The sequence below is a fragment of the Malus sylvestris genome, chromosome 15 (assembly GCF_916048215.2).
Source record: "Malus sylvestris chromosome 15, drMalSylv7.2, whole genome shotgun sequence".
Classification (NCBI taxonomy): Eukaryota; Viridiplantae; Streptophyta; class Magnoliopsida; order Rosales; family Rosaceae; genus Malus; species Malus sylvestris.
The window spans coordinates 26,254,485-26,270,814 of NC_062274.1; the positions used below are offsets into that span (position 1 = coordinate 26,254,485).

General features: G+C 35.8%; 1 protein-coding gene across 1 annotated transcript; it reads left to right on the plus strand.

Moving 5' to 3' along the window:
* Window positions 1-9,177: 9,177 nt before the first annotated feature.
* On the plus strand, window positions 9,178-11,634 carry LOC126601533 (probable indole-3-acetic acid-amido synthetase GH3.1). The gene is made up of 3 exons (XM_050268254.1): window positions 9,178-9,557; window positions 9,641-9,742; window positions 9,949-11,634. Exons 1-3 carry the CDS (start codon window positions 9,238-9,240, stop codon window positions 11,324-11,326), a joined length of 1,800 nt encoding a protein of 599 aa, XP_050124211.1. The 5' UTR covers window positions 9,178-9,237; the 3' UTR covers window positions 11,327-11,634.
* The last annotated feature ends 4,696 nt before the right edge of the window (window positions 11,635-16,330 follow it).

Genomic DNA, 16,330 nt, shown 5'->3' on the forward strand with positions numbered 1-16,330 from the left:
CGTGACAATTGCTAATCAAAATCAAATATTAACGGCCACTTAATACTACGGTTTAGTGGTATTCCTCTTCACTTGTAGGTGAGGTCTTAGGTTTGATTCTCGCCAAAGGTGAAGTTGAAACACATTATTATGGCAAGCCTATTGTAAAACTTAACCCTACTCCTCCTTTAGTGTAGATATTATTGTTTGTTCAAAAAATCAAATCAAATAGTAACGACATATCGATTAATATTGTCAAGATAATGATTAAATATTGATGACATAGCAATTATATCGATCACATACTAAAAAATGATCATTTTAGCCAATTTGCCTATACAAAAAAATTCAATGCCGTTTCACCTTAAAAAAAAAAAAAAAAAACTAAAATGTATGTTTTTTTTTCTTTTTTGAATAAACCATATATCTATACTAAGGGGTAGGAGAGTGAGTCAAGTCTTACAATGTCTAGCCTAATATGTTTTAAAACAAAATAGATTCCTTCCTTTTGTAAGGTTCAAAATGATCAAGACCTCCACCTCAAAATGGAGTTATGCCATTTGGTAGCCCACAAGGTAATTAGCATGCTTTCTTTTTTGTTGAGTTTTCACTGAAAAATGCCATTGTTTGACGAGTATTGCATGGACAGCATCAAAAGGTAAGCATGACTATCCCTAAATATTGACCCAAAAAAGAAAATGCAGAGCACCAAGCCAAACGTGCGTTTCGCACGATTTTCTTCTGCGCTTTCGCTTGGCTATTAGCTATATTAATCAATCCATGTATAGTGCACTGTATTTGTCTTCACCAAATTTATGCTTTCCCCTTATCATTTCATATTCTCCTATGCAATCCCGTCCCAACCACAAAAAATAAGTAATAAATAAATCATTGTATATAATACATATAACATAATGCATGAATATAAAACACTGATCCTTATTTCAGCCAACCATCTTGACCATGTTTTAATGTTACTTGCAGGTAATGAAATGGTAAAAGTCAATCATTTGGAAATTAAGGGTTGATCAGTTTTTATGTTGTAAAATTTCGGGAAAAGAGTTAGGCCAAATGGACTTTAATCGATTTTTATGCATATAGAAGATATAATTCATTGAATATTTACAACGTATGTAGTTTTCTTATGAGAGCAAAAGATTGGTTTGGAATGAGAATGTGACCGAGTCCTTAGTCAAACATGCTTGCCTCTTTGCATGTCCAAGACTCCAAGTCCTTGACTCCTTGCCCTGGTTAGCTGTTACAGTATCTTGCTTTCTTTAATAATCTAAAAAATTGTTTTCTCAAATATTGTAATGAATAATAAATTCTACTATGTAATTGATTTCAATCGAATAAAGCAATCGTTCATTTTCAAACACAAAAAAAAAAAAAAAAAAAAAAAAAATTAGAATGAATAAAATAATATCAGAAGAATTACTCATAAAAAATAATTTCATAGAATACAACAACAAACGGAGACATCATGTGTTATATAGATAGGATCCACTCTCTCTAGATACATATTGATATACTTTTTGAGTTATATATATATTTTTAACTACTGATTTTGCTACTGAGACAAACATAACAAAAATGTGACTTTTTTTATCAACATAAACCGGCCTGCAAGGAATAGCGTCCAAGAGGCAAGAAATAATGTAATATTCTAGCCTGGCATATAACAATACAAATTAATGACTTATAAAATCGTTTTATATTAAAAATATAATGCTATTTAAACACACAAAATCAACTTGTACAAAAATATTTATCCCTCGCTAAGAACTCGTTCTAATCTAAAATTTGTGCAAAATATTTGAATCGCGGCATATTGTGCAACAACCAAAAAGAGAAGTCGATCACAGCGGTCAACGTTTTGTTGAAAGATGATTTCAGCATATACTTTTACAATGAGTAATTGGAGCAATGTCACTTGCAACAAGTGTGTACTTCATCTCCTTTCTGAGCTGGATTTATGCAACTTGCAGAAACCACAGCTACATATCTACTCCAAAAATGAACAAACATGTAGATAATATGCTACATCAAATTTCAACATGTGAGACATAGAAAGTTACCAAAAGAAAATTTTCTAAAGGATATCCAATGAGTAAAGCACTACATTACCACAATAAACTCAACATCTTTAATTAAAGGCTTTTATCTTTTTGTGGGGAAGGTATGTGGAGCAAACGAGGATTAATTAGCTACAAGTACAATTATTGACGAGACATCATTTGCAGGTTCTTCCTATACTTTTGTGCTCAACAAATTGTTCTATTAGAATGTTCTTAATTTTTCTAAGAACTCAACTAGCATCTCTCCATTTGTTGATTTTCTCTATATGGTAATGTTTCAACTGCTTTAATTTATAAACCCCAGTTCAAATGCCAGATTAGAAAGGCGGTCACCCACCATATTAACAATTTTAAACTCATTCTCACATGTAATTTTTTTTCTTTCTATTTTCTCTTTCTCAGGTCTTGTTAATTAATTGATAAAATAAACAATAAAACCGTTAATCTGTATTTATATAAAATATGCAAATTTAATTTGTTTACAAATTGATAAGGGAGATTAGCTTCCCTAATCCCTACGACCATGTCAACTACTTTTCCATGGCTTAAGAAGTCACACTTTACTACTTGAAAAGCCAGTTTATATATTTTTCCCTGAACTTTCATAACTTGGTTTAAAATGGACTGAGTTTTTAATCCTTTTAACGGTAAGAGTTATCATATATTAATACCTTAACTCAGTCGAGAAGAAACACCATAAATAAAAATTGAGATAAAAAATAATTAAATTAACAAATATATATTGGTTTACGTACAGAAGTTGAATATATTTGTTATGGCTGTTCAGGGCCACTAGTAATTAGTCATCGTGAGTTACCATTTAAAGGAGTTAATGTGCATCATCATATGCTATATTATCTTTTTCAGTAGACCATGATGATGCTTTAAAGTTCACAAGAGCTATAGTCATAATCTCAATGGTGTTGAGCTGGAGGATGGTGCTCTACACGCAATCTATACATTTAGGGTGATTTGGAATCTGGGCTCTTTTTTTAATTTTCCCTTTCTCGTTTTTTTTAATTTTTAATTTTTTAATTTTGAGTGTTCCAAAGTTATTTAGCATTTCAGATATTTTAACTGCTAGATTTTTGTTTAAACATACAAAATTAAGATATAATGATTAAAACACCCGGAGCATTCAAAATCTTTTGATATATATCCAATGCTCAATTTCCATGTTCCTCTATGTGGATTATTGCATTGCATGCAGAACTGTTATTTACCAGCCACCACAACGTGGTAAGGAGAAGAAAATCAAAGAGTGACCTTAAAAGCATAAAAATTTGAAATCAACTAGAGAGAAAACTTCAAAGTCACTTATATACGACACCATGAAAGGATGTATTCATAGGAAAATGATAACCGCACATAATTTTTCTCCTCTTACACATCCCTATTTATTTACTCATGTATGTTGTAGGAGAACAAAACGAGTGTGTGATATAGGCTACCAGAGCCCTAAGCTTGCTAGGGTTTAATTAGTTTCATAATACTGCCACTTAGTATGTACGGTCTAGTAGTAAAAGTGAAAAATCTTAGGTTCGATTCTTACTAAAGGCGAATTTGAACCACATTATTGCTAACCCATTGTGTGGCTAAGCCCACCCCTCCCCCTCTCCCTTGACATAAATAATATCGTTTGTTAAAAAAACAAATAATTAGTTTCATAATACTAAATACGATAACAACAAAAGTATTAAAAATATCCTCTAAACATAGAAACATTAGGATTTGGCAAAAAATGTTTGTATGTCGATAGCATTCTCTTCAAATGGTTGATCATGACCCAAATCTAACATTGAGGCCTTATTCAAATTTGCTTGAATTTTACTGCCAAACTTACGTCTTTCAATCGGACTATCAAACCACTCTACAATGAATATCAGTACCTTTTTTCTTGTTGTTGACATGGATATTGATACCTTCGCAATCACTGAATACCTAATATACGTCTCAGAGCATAAATATTTCTTTTAACCTACAAATAAACAAATTGAAGTTGTCTTTTCCTCTTGCCTCAGATAGGACCATCTTCGACATAATTGTGTGTCACTTTTATCTTCTTCTGTTCTTATTGGCTGTTTCAGTGTAAGCATATATATATGGTTTCCACGGACAGCGACATGACCTTCCAAGCCAATTCCATATAGAATATCATGTACAAAAGATTTTTCCAGTATTTATTTAAGAGTAAATTGTAGCTATGGTCCCTGAACTTTAATCAAATTGGAGCAATGGTCCCTCAACTAAAAATCCATTACCATTGGTCCTTCAACTCATCAAAACGTGCAGTTATGGTCCCTCAACTAAAAATCCATTACATTTGGTCCCTTAACTTTAATTCAATTGGAGAAATAGTCCTTTAACTTTAACCCAATTGTAGCAATGGTCCTTCCAACATAACTCGTTTTGACAAAATTTTTACGTAGTTGACGAAAATGATCATAATTACACACTTTGATGAGGTGAGGGACCCTAATTATATAAATGATTATTCCAACATAACATATTTTGACAAAATTTTGAAGAAATTGATGAAAATGACTATAGCTACACATTTTGATAAGTTGAGGGACCAATGGTAATGCATTTTTAGTTGAGGGACCATTGCTCCAATTTGATTAAAGTTCAGGGACCATTGCTACAATTTACTCTTTATTTAACAAATATTTGCTTAATTCTCTCATTGCAACGTTGCTGTGGGATAGCCTACACGTAACTCTTTAAAGTGTGTAGCCTGCTGAAATGTCCGACGATGTATCTCACACATGCCTACACGTACAACACTCCTGCATGATGCATGCCAATAGATTAAACTAGTTTAGTCAGCCGTCGTCAATTGGGAATCATTTTGTTACCAAAAGGCCTCTTCGTTAGCGGATGTGGTTTCCTCTTTTATATTTGAAGGGTGGTGCTATTCACAAACATATTTTTACCTTCTACACATTTTCTGTTAACTTCTGCCATTTGATTTTTTTCAATTTATTCGATCTGAGGGCCAAAAATTGGTAGGATGCATAGAACGTAAAAAGAGGTGTGTGGATAACACCATTATTGAGAATGAATCCCATATTGATGAAAGGAATGACCTTACATGTGCTTATAAAAGTTTGACTACTCCCTATATTGCTAAGTGGTTTTATGGTAGAACCTCAACTTTCTTAATGGTATAAGAGCCAATTTGTCTCATGTATCACTAGTAAAAAAAAAATTCCTTGTTTTGCACAACAAAACACACATCGTAGCGCAAAATCACTTTGCGTGACGAAATTTTAAACTTCGTCGTGCAAAGTCTTGTGCGATGAAATTTTACGCGACGAAACACACGTCACGCAAAGTCACTTTGCGCGACGAAACTTTATTGTCGCGCAAAGTCTTCACAAAAATAAATAAAATAATTTTTTTTTTTAAATCTTTGTGCGATGTAATCCAAATATTTCGTCGCCTATACCAATTTATTTTTGTTTTTTATTTAATTTTATATTATAAAATTTAAAGTATAGTTATTCTCATAAATTTTTAATTATTTTTTTAAAACTTTGTGTGACAAATATCAATATTTCGTCGCCTAAACCTTATTTACCTATTTTTTTTATATTGTATATTGTTAAACTAAATTATTTCTTTATTATTTTCTTTGCGCGACAAATACACATTTGGTCACATAAACCTTATTTATTTTAATTTATTTATATTTTAAATTGTAAAATGAAATTACTTTTATATATTTTGCTTGACAAACCTTCGTCGCACAAAATCCTTAAATTTGGGCGGGAGCCAAAAATGGGATGCGGGAAATTAATTTTTTTTTATGACTTTGCGCGACCAATCATTCGTCTAGCAAAACTTTGCACGACCAATTGTTCATTGCTTAAAACTTTGCACGACCAACACTTCATCGTGCAAAACTCTAAGAATTTGGCCGGGCACCAAAAATGGGACGCGGAATTTTTTTTTAAGATTTTGCGCAACCAATATTTCGTTGCGCAAAGTGATACGGTTTTTAAAACCAAAATAACTCATCCACAATTTTCTCAATGTCTTTCTCTATTCTCTTACCTCTCATCTCTCTTTCCCTCTCCCCAAATCCGACCCTCTCTCTCACACTCACTCCTCTCACTTAATCTCTCTTCTCTCTTTCTTCACTATCTCTCACTGTCACTCACTCTCTCATCTCTCTCTCACTATCTCTTCTAATTCTCTCACACTCACTCATCCCTCTCATTCTCACTCACTCTCAATCTTGCCAAAAGGTATATTCTCCCCAAATTTTAATTTTTTTCTTTCATTAATGTGTTTTTGGAGTTAATTTTGAGTTTGGTGGGGAGTTTGGGGTCGAGCATAGGGTGAGGGGTGGAGTTTGGGGTCGGATTTGGGGTATACCAATTTTAGGGGAGATTATGCCAATTTTTTGGTATTATTTTATGTTATTTGACCATGTTTGCTTTTTTTTTTTTTGTAGGGAATCGTCGAGACTTTGACGGCTAAAGTTGAGGATTAGGACGCTATCGAACCATATCCCCCGCCACTACCACCACAATAGACTTGTATTAGGATTTTATTATTGTGCTTTGTTAATTTATGTGTACAATTTGAATATATTATGCATATTGGATAATTTGATCACTATTTTTCATATGTAATTTTATTTTTCATATGTCAATTTAAATTAAAGTAATTAAAAAGTAAAATCATACAATTAAATTATATTAAAAAGGTAAAAATTTGAAAAATCTTGAGCTACCAAATAGTTCGTCACACAAACAATTAATATAACAGAAATAATAAAACAAAAAGTCAAAAACTTTGCGCGACAAAATATTTCGTCGCACAAAATATTTCATCACACAAAATATTAAATTAGTTTAATTTATTTAAAAAATTAAAAATTAAAAATCTTTGCACGACGAAATATTTCGTCTTGCAAAGCTATTAAATTAATAAAAAAAAAATTAAAAAACAAAAACTTTGCGTGACGAAATATTTCGTCGCGCAAAGTAGCTTTGCGCAACGAAGATTAATTTTCGTCACACAAACCCTATCTTCACAAGCTTTGCGTGATAAACCATGCGCGACCAAAATTTCATCGCCAAGGTTTTGTGCGACCAAATGGTACTTTGCGCAACAAACTTATTTCGTCGCGCAAAGTGTTTTTTGGAGTAGTGTGTGAAGCCCCACAGCCACACGTGCTCCACGTCACCTGAATTGTGTTGTTCACGTGTTAGGCTTGAAAATTTGCCACACATAAGAGGGGTTGTTGAGAATGAATACATTGATGAGAGGAGAGATCTTACATGTGCTTATAAGTAGTTGGGCTAATCTCCATATTACCAATTGGTTTTATAGTGGAACCTCAACTTTCTTCAACTACCCTATATAAATGGGTAATGCTAGGGAGACTAAATTTGTAGACAAAATATTGCAAACTAAATAACATGAAAGTTGATGATTGAATTATGAATATATAAATTGATGACTTATTACATAGCTAATGTATAAATCGAGTTACAATACATTATATTAATCCAGCCAAGTTCTCTTACGTAAGTTCGACAATCTAGCGTGTTATATATATTGTGAAATTTGAAATACAAAATATTCAAATATAATCCACTTTGGCAATAGCTCATATTGACAATCTGGTTTCAACTATTAAAAGTAGTGAGAAAAAAGTAGACCGTAATATTGATTAACATTCGAACGTAAATTTTAAAGCATCTCAAGCATTAACCCTATTAAAAGGAGAGTTGAATTAGAGATGATTTAGCATACAAGCATGCATGTACTTCATGTCATGGTGGCAACCATTTTAACCCTTAAAAATAAAAGATATTCCATAGGATTCCATAGATGTCATTTTTATTTACAATTAAAAAATACTGATTAATCTAATCTAAATGTCAACATATGCTAATATGTGATTAATTATTCAAAAGATTTAACCTAATCATTCCGAAAAAATAGCGAAGAAAACAATGTTTTTGTATTGCAACTTTCATGACGTACAAAAATGAACAAGAGTTGTCACCTATCCCTAATTAACCATATTAAAATCTTACCACAACGCTTGATTAGCTAGCTAGACATTCATACAAGTTATACAACAAGTAGAAATCAAAACACTCCTAACCAAATAAAAAAATTAAAAATCATTAAGGTCTTGTTCACGTGATTGCTTGCTGCCCCCTAGGGTACATTTTTCTTCCCCACCCATCATTATCTTAACCAAACATTTAAAATATTAAGAGTGGTTTGAAAATGCTTCTTCAAAAGTTAACTCAGCTCAAAGTCGTTTTTATTAGAAACACATGACATTTAAAAAAAACAATTTCAAAAAGCACTTAAATTTTTTCTTAAAAACGACATATAGCATCTATTTCTTTTAGAAAGTATTCAAGTACTTTTTTTCCCAAGAAAATCTTTTAACTTTCTATTTCCTATTTGGTGATCTGAATTCACTTTTAATTATTTTAAAAATACTTTCAAACAAATTATATTTACACTAAAAAATCATCTTACATATCTTATATAAACTCACTCTTGTGTTTTTACAAATTTAATATGTATGATGATCTCAAGATGCCAACAACAATTCTTTATTATAATATAATTAAAAAAATCAATGATAAATCTATTTGTCTGATTACTCAAAGCCTTTAGCTTTAGGTTTCTCTCTCTCCCCCTATTCTCCAACAACAATTTGCATAGCTCGGGCCGTCTGCTTCCTCTCTCACAGAGTCCATCGTTGCCGGCAGCTATAGTCTTCATAGAAGCAAACAACCTCACTCGAAAAAAAAGGCCGCGTGATTCGGCTGACTGGTAGGCTCGGACAAAACTCTTTGCTGATCTGGTAAGTTCATGGGCCCTACCTGTCGGGATCCATGTAGCTATTCGACGTGTACTGGGCCCACATGTCCCCTCTAGACTCAACACCCTCTGAGACGAAAGTATTTCCTATGTCCGGTCTGACCAACTAGGATCCGTCAGCGTCCGTCCAACAAACAATTGGTCTGGTTGTCCACGTGGATACGATGACGTGGAATCTTACGTGGCACAAAGAAATGAACCAAACACGAGCTCCCTATATAAACCCACCTCCTCCATCAGCTCCCAACACCACAGCAACCTCTCTCATTTCATTAATCAAGCTTTTCAGTAACAGTCCCAGATCAAGTCAATCATGGCCGTCGATTCAGTGATATCCTCCCCCCTGGGCCCACCGGCCACCGAGAAGGACGCCAAGGCGCTTCAGTTCATAGAGGAGACGACCAAGAACACGGACTTGGTGCAGGAGAGGGTTCTGAGCGAGATTCTGAGTCGTAACGCTGAGACCGAGTACCTCAAACGATTCGGCCTCGATGGTGCGACCGACCGGAAATCGTTCAAGTCCAAAGTCCCGGTTGTTACGTACGAGGATCTTCAGCCGGAGATCCAACGTATTGCTAATGGTGACCGCTCTCCCATCTTGAGCTCTCACCCCATCTCTGAGTTTCTCACTAGGTATGTATTAAAAAATTTGCTTAAAATTTATTGGGATATTTAAAGTACGAAAAATTAATTAATATTTGTAAATTTGCATGCAGTTCTGGGACTTCAGCTGGTGAACGAAAATTGATGCCTACAATCCATGAAGAGTTGGACCGTCGTACACTACTATACAGCTTGCTTCAGCCAGTGATGAACCTGTAATTTTCCCTTCTCCCTTCACTATTTTTATTTATTTATGTTGATTATAAAAGAAAATCTAACCTTAGATCTCTGCTTTGTGTCACTCTAATTAAGAATCATAAATGGGACCGCTTTTATTTTTCACTAAAGCAAATTGTATTTATTTTTTGTTCATTAAATTAGAGTGTACTAATTTATGATGATATCGAATTTTATGTGACAGTTACGTGCCGGACCTTGACAAGGGAAAGGGGCTTTACTTCTTGTTCATCAAGGCTGAGACCAAGACGCCTGGAGGACTCGTAGCACGTCCGGTGCTGACAAGCTACTACAAGAGTGAGCACTTCAAGACCAGGCCAATTGACCCTTACAATGTCTTAACCAGCCCGAACGAGGCCATTCTCTGCCCCGACTCATTCCAAAGTATGTACACCCAAATGGTCTGCGGCCTCGTCATGCGCCAACAAGTCCTCCGAGTAGGCGCCGTGTTTGCCTCCGGCCTACTAAGAGCGATTCGGTTCCTCCAGCTCAACTGGCAACAACTAGCAATTGACATTTGCAACGGAACCCTAAACCCTAAAATCACAGACCCTTCTCTCCGCGAAACAATGTCCGGTATATTGAAACCGGACCTCGAGCTAGCAGATTTCATCACAAAGGAGTGTTGTGGGGAGAACTGGGAAGGCATAATCACAAGGGTTTGGCCTAACACAAAGTACCTCGACGTGATTGTCACCGGTGCAATGGCACAGTACATTCCTCTGCTTGAATACTACAGTAATGGCTTGCCGATGGCGTGTACCATGTACGCATCGTCCGAATGTTACTTCGGACTCAACCTCAAGCCAATGTGCAAGCCGTCCGAGGTATCTTACACAATTATGCCGAACATGGCGTACTTCGAGTTCATCCCGCACGACCCTTCCGCTCCTCCGCTGTCCAGACACTCCCCTCCCCGCCTTGTCGACCTTGCTGATCTCGAAGTTGGGAAGGAGTACGAGCTCGTCATAACAACCTACGCCGGACTGTGTCGTTACCGGGTGGGAGATGTTCTCGAGGTCACCGGTTACCACAACGCCGCGCCGCAGTTTAGGTTTGTGAGGAGAAAGAACGTCTTGTTGAGCATCGACTCTGACAAGACGGATGAGGCTGAGCTGCAGAAGGCCATTGACAATGCCTCGGTATTGTTGCGAGAGTTCAACACCACCGTAGTTGAGTACACAAGCTATGCGGACACAAAGGCAATTCCGGGGCATTATGTGATTTACTGGGAATTGTTGGTGAAGGACCCGGCGAATAATTCCCCGAATCACGAGGTTCTGGACAAGTGTTGTTTAGCCATGGAAGAGTCGTTGAACTCGGTGTACAGACAAGGCAGGGTGGCTGACAACTCAATTGGACCACTCGAGATAAGGGTGGTGAAAAATGGCACATTTGAGGAGCTTATGGACTATGCAATCTCTAGAGGTGCGTCTATCAATCAGTACAAGGCACCAAGGTGTGTGAATTTCTCCCCCATCATGGAACTTCTTGACTCTAGGGTTGTTTCGGTGCACTTTAGCCCAAGTGCACCGCAGTGGACCCCAGAGCAACGATGTTAAGCTGAACGTTGCATGAGTACAAATAGATGAAAAAAAAAAATGTTGTGGTGGCTATAGCTTTTATTTTCCTTTGTTAAGCATGATCCTATAGCTAGCTATAGCTTTTAAAAGTGTCCCTTATTTGGTTTACTTTTGTTTTCAATTGAAGTCGTTCTTGTGTCTGCAATAAGTCGAAGTAATCTGTGGGTATTTCAATGGGTGATATGTAATCATCACTGATATATATAGATATGTTTGTTTGTCTTGTCTTTGCTTTGCTTTGGGACCGATCATCTTTCTTAACGTTGAGTAAAAAAGACGTTGCAAAAGTGTAGTAGCTCTCTGTCTCTCATGTTCCTGTCAAATTTTGTAAAAATGCATTTGGTGTTTCATGTGTGTGCAATTGTTTATTTTATGATAATATGTGGGATTTATTTGCATAGAATTTAGTGCATAATTAGGTTATTTTGATAACTGAAAATATGACTTTAGCCCTTGAAATTCAATTTTCGTTACATAAAACCCGACATAATTTTTTTACTTGATTAAAACCCATTGACTAGGCTCCACACAAACAAATTCATTAACTATGTTTGACTTCACCATTGTACATTTTTTGAATGCCTAATATACCCTTAATTACATTTTTGACCTAAACAATTATTTGTATACGGATTAAAACGTGAATTAATGATTCTTGAAAAGAGAAATAAGCATTAATATTCATATTGTGATTCGATCACAATATATATGATGTAATTTAACAAATATGTGGGGAATCAATAAATATGCCTAATAGTTGTGCTAATATATGGAGAATAATTTACCTACAACATAAAGAAATGTTATTTGCCTCAAAGTTATTTTACATATAAATATAGGTAAATTATTTTACACACATATATAATAATATTATTTTACATATAAATATAGGCAAATTATTTTACACGCACATATATAATAATAATAATAAAATGTGTCTTATATATTAATACATGTAAAATAATTTATCTGCAACATATAGAAATGTTATTTTATTCAAAGTTAATTACCTATATTTTACATATATATATAGGTAAATTACTTTACATAGACATACATATGGTAACAATAAAACGTGCCTAACATATGTACTAATACATGCAAATTAATTTACCTACAACATTAATTTACCTATATATTACATATAAATATAGGTAAATTATGTTACACACCCTAATAAAAATGTGACGAATATATATATGTGATGGTTTACCTACAAAATATAAAAATATTACTTTATTTCAAATACATATGATTATAAGTGGCTAAAAAAGCGTCAAGAGGAGTAATTAGAATTTAATGCCCATATTATGTGGGCATGATTGAATCCAAAATTGGAGGGTTGTGTGTGAGAAAACGATAGAAGGGTTGTGGCATATGTTGTAAATTATATGAAGTAATAGGTCATTTATTTTCTAATGTGGCAACATATTGGAATTTTGGGTTTATATTGGATGTTTAAAGGTAGGTGGGTTTTAATCTAAAAATTACGAGTTCTATAGGTCTTTTTGATAATTAGGTGGGCATTATGGTATCTATAAGTAAATCACGAGTGATTAACAACTAGCTAGCTGAGGTTTCTTTTTATTTTGGAAGCATATCACGAGCACTCTCATGTATGGATATGCCCAATTGAGGTGGGGGCGATTCTTTGAAATTAATGACAGTCATAAGATTTTATACTGACTAGGGGACCCCAAGCTCTAAAACACTCCATTAGCGTCACTGCTAAAAATTAGGGGTTGCCTTGCAATATTTTGCCCAGCAAACGAAATTTCGGCAGATAAAAAAACTTTACTCGACGAAATTTAGTTGGTAGTCAAAACTGGTCAACATTTAGGGTTTCCCAGAATCTTTACGTAACGGAAGAAAGTCGTACGGCAAGGTGGAATCCATCGGGCAATGTTTTGGTGCCAAGGAGGAAACAATGCCGTGTAATGTCTGATTGCCTGACGTAACTGAGGTTTGTTGGCTAGATTAACGTCGTCCAATAGCCCAGTTCATCGGTCGACCGTCGAGTTTTCATTTCATTGGGCAAAGACCCACAATGGTGTCTAAAAAAATCCACTGGCAAAGTGTAACAATGAGGTGTCAAAGAAAATGCGGACACTTTTTAACTCGACAGTTTAACTATAAGGTTCCTCTTCTCATATTTATTCTTTGATTTTTTCACCAATACTCCCTTCTGCAATTTCAGCTACTGCCATGGAAGATGGAGAAGGATGGACTTTAGAAACTTTTGAGAGAGGGAGAAGATTTTCGCAGTCTGCAAAATTAATTTCAACAATCCAACTATCACACATATTTGTATATACTTTGAAATCTCATACGCCAAATCACCAAAACCAAACGTTCAAAGATAGATAACAGAACAAAATCATTTGAGGGTTAGAAACAAAAAATCACAATTTAATAGTCGTTTTAGCTCGGATTTTGATTTTTTACAAAACAATCCTCAACCCTAGAAGAATACAATGAACAAATGATCATCAATTCAAAATATTTACTCTAATGGATACAACAAAACCTTACATTCTACTTAATGGAAGTAGAGAATAAACTCTAAATATTTTGAAATCTTTGTTTTGGCGAGTCACGCATTCTACGAAACTAGTTTCCACAATACAACCGTCAAACATGTTTGTATATACTCCAAGATCTCATACGTGATAAACCACAAAAAAAAAAATGTTCAGAGATTAGGTAACAGGCTAGACGGAATCATTCGATGGTTAGAAATGAAAAATCACGATTTAACGGTCTTTTTTGCTCTGATAATGATGATATTTTTACAAATTAATCCTCAATTCTATGTAATGGAAGTATAACATAAACTCTAAGTGTTTTGGAATCCATTGTTTGAGACACGGATTCTAAGAAACTAGTTTTCACAATCCAACCATCAAACATGTTTGTACATACTCCGTGATCACATATGCCAAAAATCACTAAAAACAAAAGTTCGAAGATTAGGTAATTGGACAAAATCATTCAACGGTTAAAAGCGAAAAAACACGATTTAACGGTCGTTCTACCTTTGATTCTGATGATTTTTTATAAATACAATCTTCAACTCTAGAAGAATACAATGAATGAACTCAATCAATTTTTTCAGCTGGTCGCTTAATAAAATGGGCTAAAGTGGTTGCGATGGTTGTGCTAAGAAAAAACTCGCCTCTCCCCCAAAGAAAGTCGTTGCTACTGCGACCATCTCTCCCTAGATAACTTAGACCACTCCAACCCCAACAGATGCTACTGTCATAAAGGCGACTACCACGTCGACCATCCTTGCAAAGTGGTTTCGACTATGCCAAGGCCAGTAGGCACTGCTGCTGCACCAACAACGGCAATCAAACGGCCTTGTCCCTCGACCAAGGCAACTGGCGCTATCGCACAACCCTTAAAACAAGTGAAGAAAATGACTAAGAAAGGGGATCGTGAGATTCTTGTAGTTTCAAGCCAAGACACAAGAGCAACCACTCATGATGTCTCTTATCCTTCTATTGCCGAGGTATCTGTGGGGACACTACCAGATTTCCCGCCCCCAACTGCTGATCAAATGGCCACTATACAACCAATGACACAACCTGTCGACGTGGTTGATCAATCGATACAAAACCCAGCGGACGAGGAACCTGTAATTTAACCTTCGGTAGATCCTCAACTTGACGCAGCCGTTATTGGCTTAGAGCTTGGCGCCATTCTGGTCGAGGCAGTTGCTGACTCGACTGTGGTAGCTCCCTTGTCTAATCCAAAGACCATTACACCACCGTTCATTTTGGATAAAGAGGTATGAGAATGCCCTAGCACCCATCACATATATTTCAGTTGACTTTACTGAATTTTCTAACTTTGTTATCAAGACAGTAATAATGAGCCGAGTCTTCTGGTAAGACGCCCTTGGCCGAGTGGACAACCAAGTGTAGTTCCCTTGCCTCTGAATAAAGGTAAGGTTGTTGTTTCCTATATGGCCAATCTAAGTCAGGGTGATATACACCTTCTGGTCGAGGCGACCAGCCATACCGATTTCGAGGTGGCCGTCGAAGGTTCATCAGTTGAGCCGGCAGTTCTTGCCAAACCAGAAGCGACAGTAGAAACACCGATTCACCCTTATGACTAAGATCTCGGCATCCCTACACAAGATGTCACCTCGTCTTTTGTAAGTCTTTTCTTTTATTTCGAATGACTTTTGTCATATAAAGTTAAATCGAAGTAAAAACGTTAACTGTCAGGTGCCTAGTCGTTCATTTAATCGAAAATTCTATGTGCCAAAGGGCGTTGTCTATATTATGTGGCCGCCTCGGTGACCATCGAACATAGATAACCTTCATCGGTCGTATGAATTGAAGAGTTGTCTTAAACATTGGGCTTGGCTATTAAGCTCTTTAGGTTTGGCCAACAACCCAGAACATATGGCCGAAGTTACTTCTCTACAAGTGTAAGAACATTTCTCTTTCATCGTTCTCCTTTTAGATTTTCCTCATCTAACCTTTCCTTTGTTTGGCCTTCATGGGAAGTCAAACTCGACGCCTATCTCACCAACACATTTGAAATAGCCGGTATTTTTGTTGCCCCGGCCGAGTCCAATACTCTGTCCAAACTACAAAAAACTTTGTCTTTCTCAGCTTTGCAAGCTCTTCAAATGAAAAGCCTGGACTCCGTTGGAGAGCGTCTGAATAATCTTATAGCAGACGGTCTCATGAGTAATGAAAGTGTCATTCGCTTAATGACTATCTTGGAACGAACTTGGCTATATTTTGATATTTTCGAGAAAACTTTACAAGCTGACGAGGAACTGAAAGCTACAACGGCTGCTTATGAAGCTATCTTACAAGAGTTAGAGGCGATCAAAGCAAAGAAAGAGAAAATGGCAGATCTCGACCGTCAAAATGTTGAGCTTCAATCCCAAAGATCTACCATTGCGTTTGAGCTTGAGAGGGACTTCAAGGCAAATAAACCTTGGCTGGCAGAATATGCGACCAG

Excerpts from the sequence above, each read along its gene's own strand:
- LOC126601533 (XM_050268254.1), top strand. The coding sequence starts at position 9,238 with ATGGCCGTCGATTCAGTGATATCCTCCCCCCTGGGCCCACCGGCCACC. Across the intron at positions 9,558-9,640 it reads ATCTCTGAGTTTCTCACTAG|TTCTGGGACTTCAGCTGGTG; the intron begins GTATGTATTAAA and ends ATTTGCATGCAG. Across the intron at positions 9,743-9,948 it reads CTTCAGCCAGTGATGAACCT|TTACGTGCCGGACCTTGACA; the intron begins GTAATTTTCCCT and ends TTTATGTGACAG.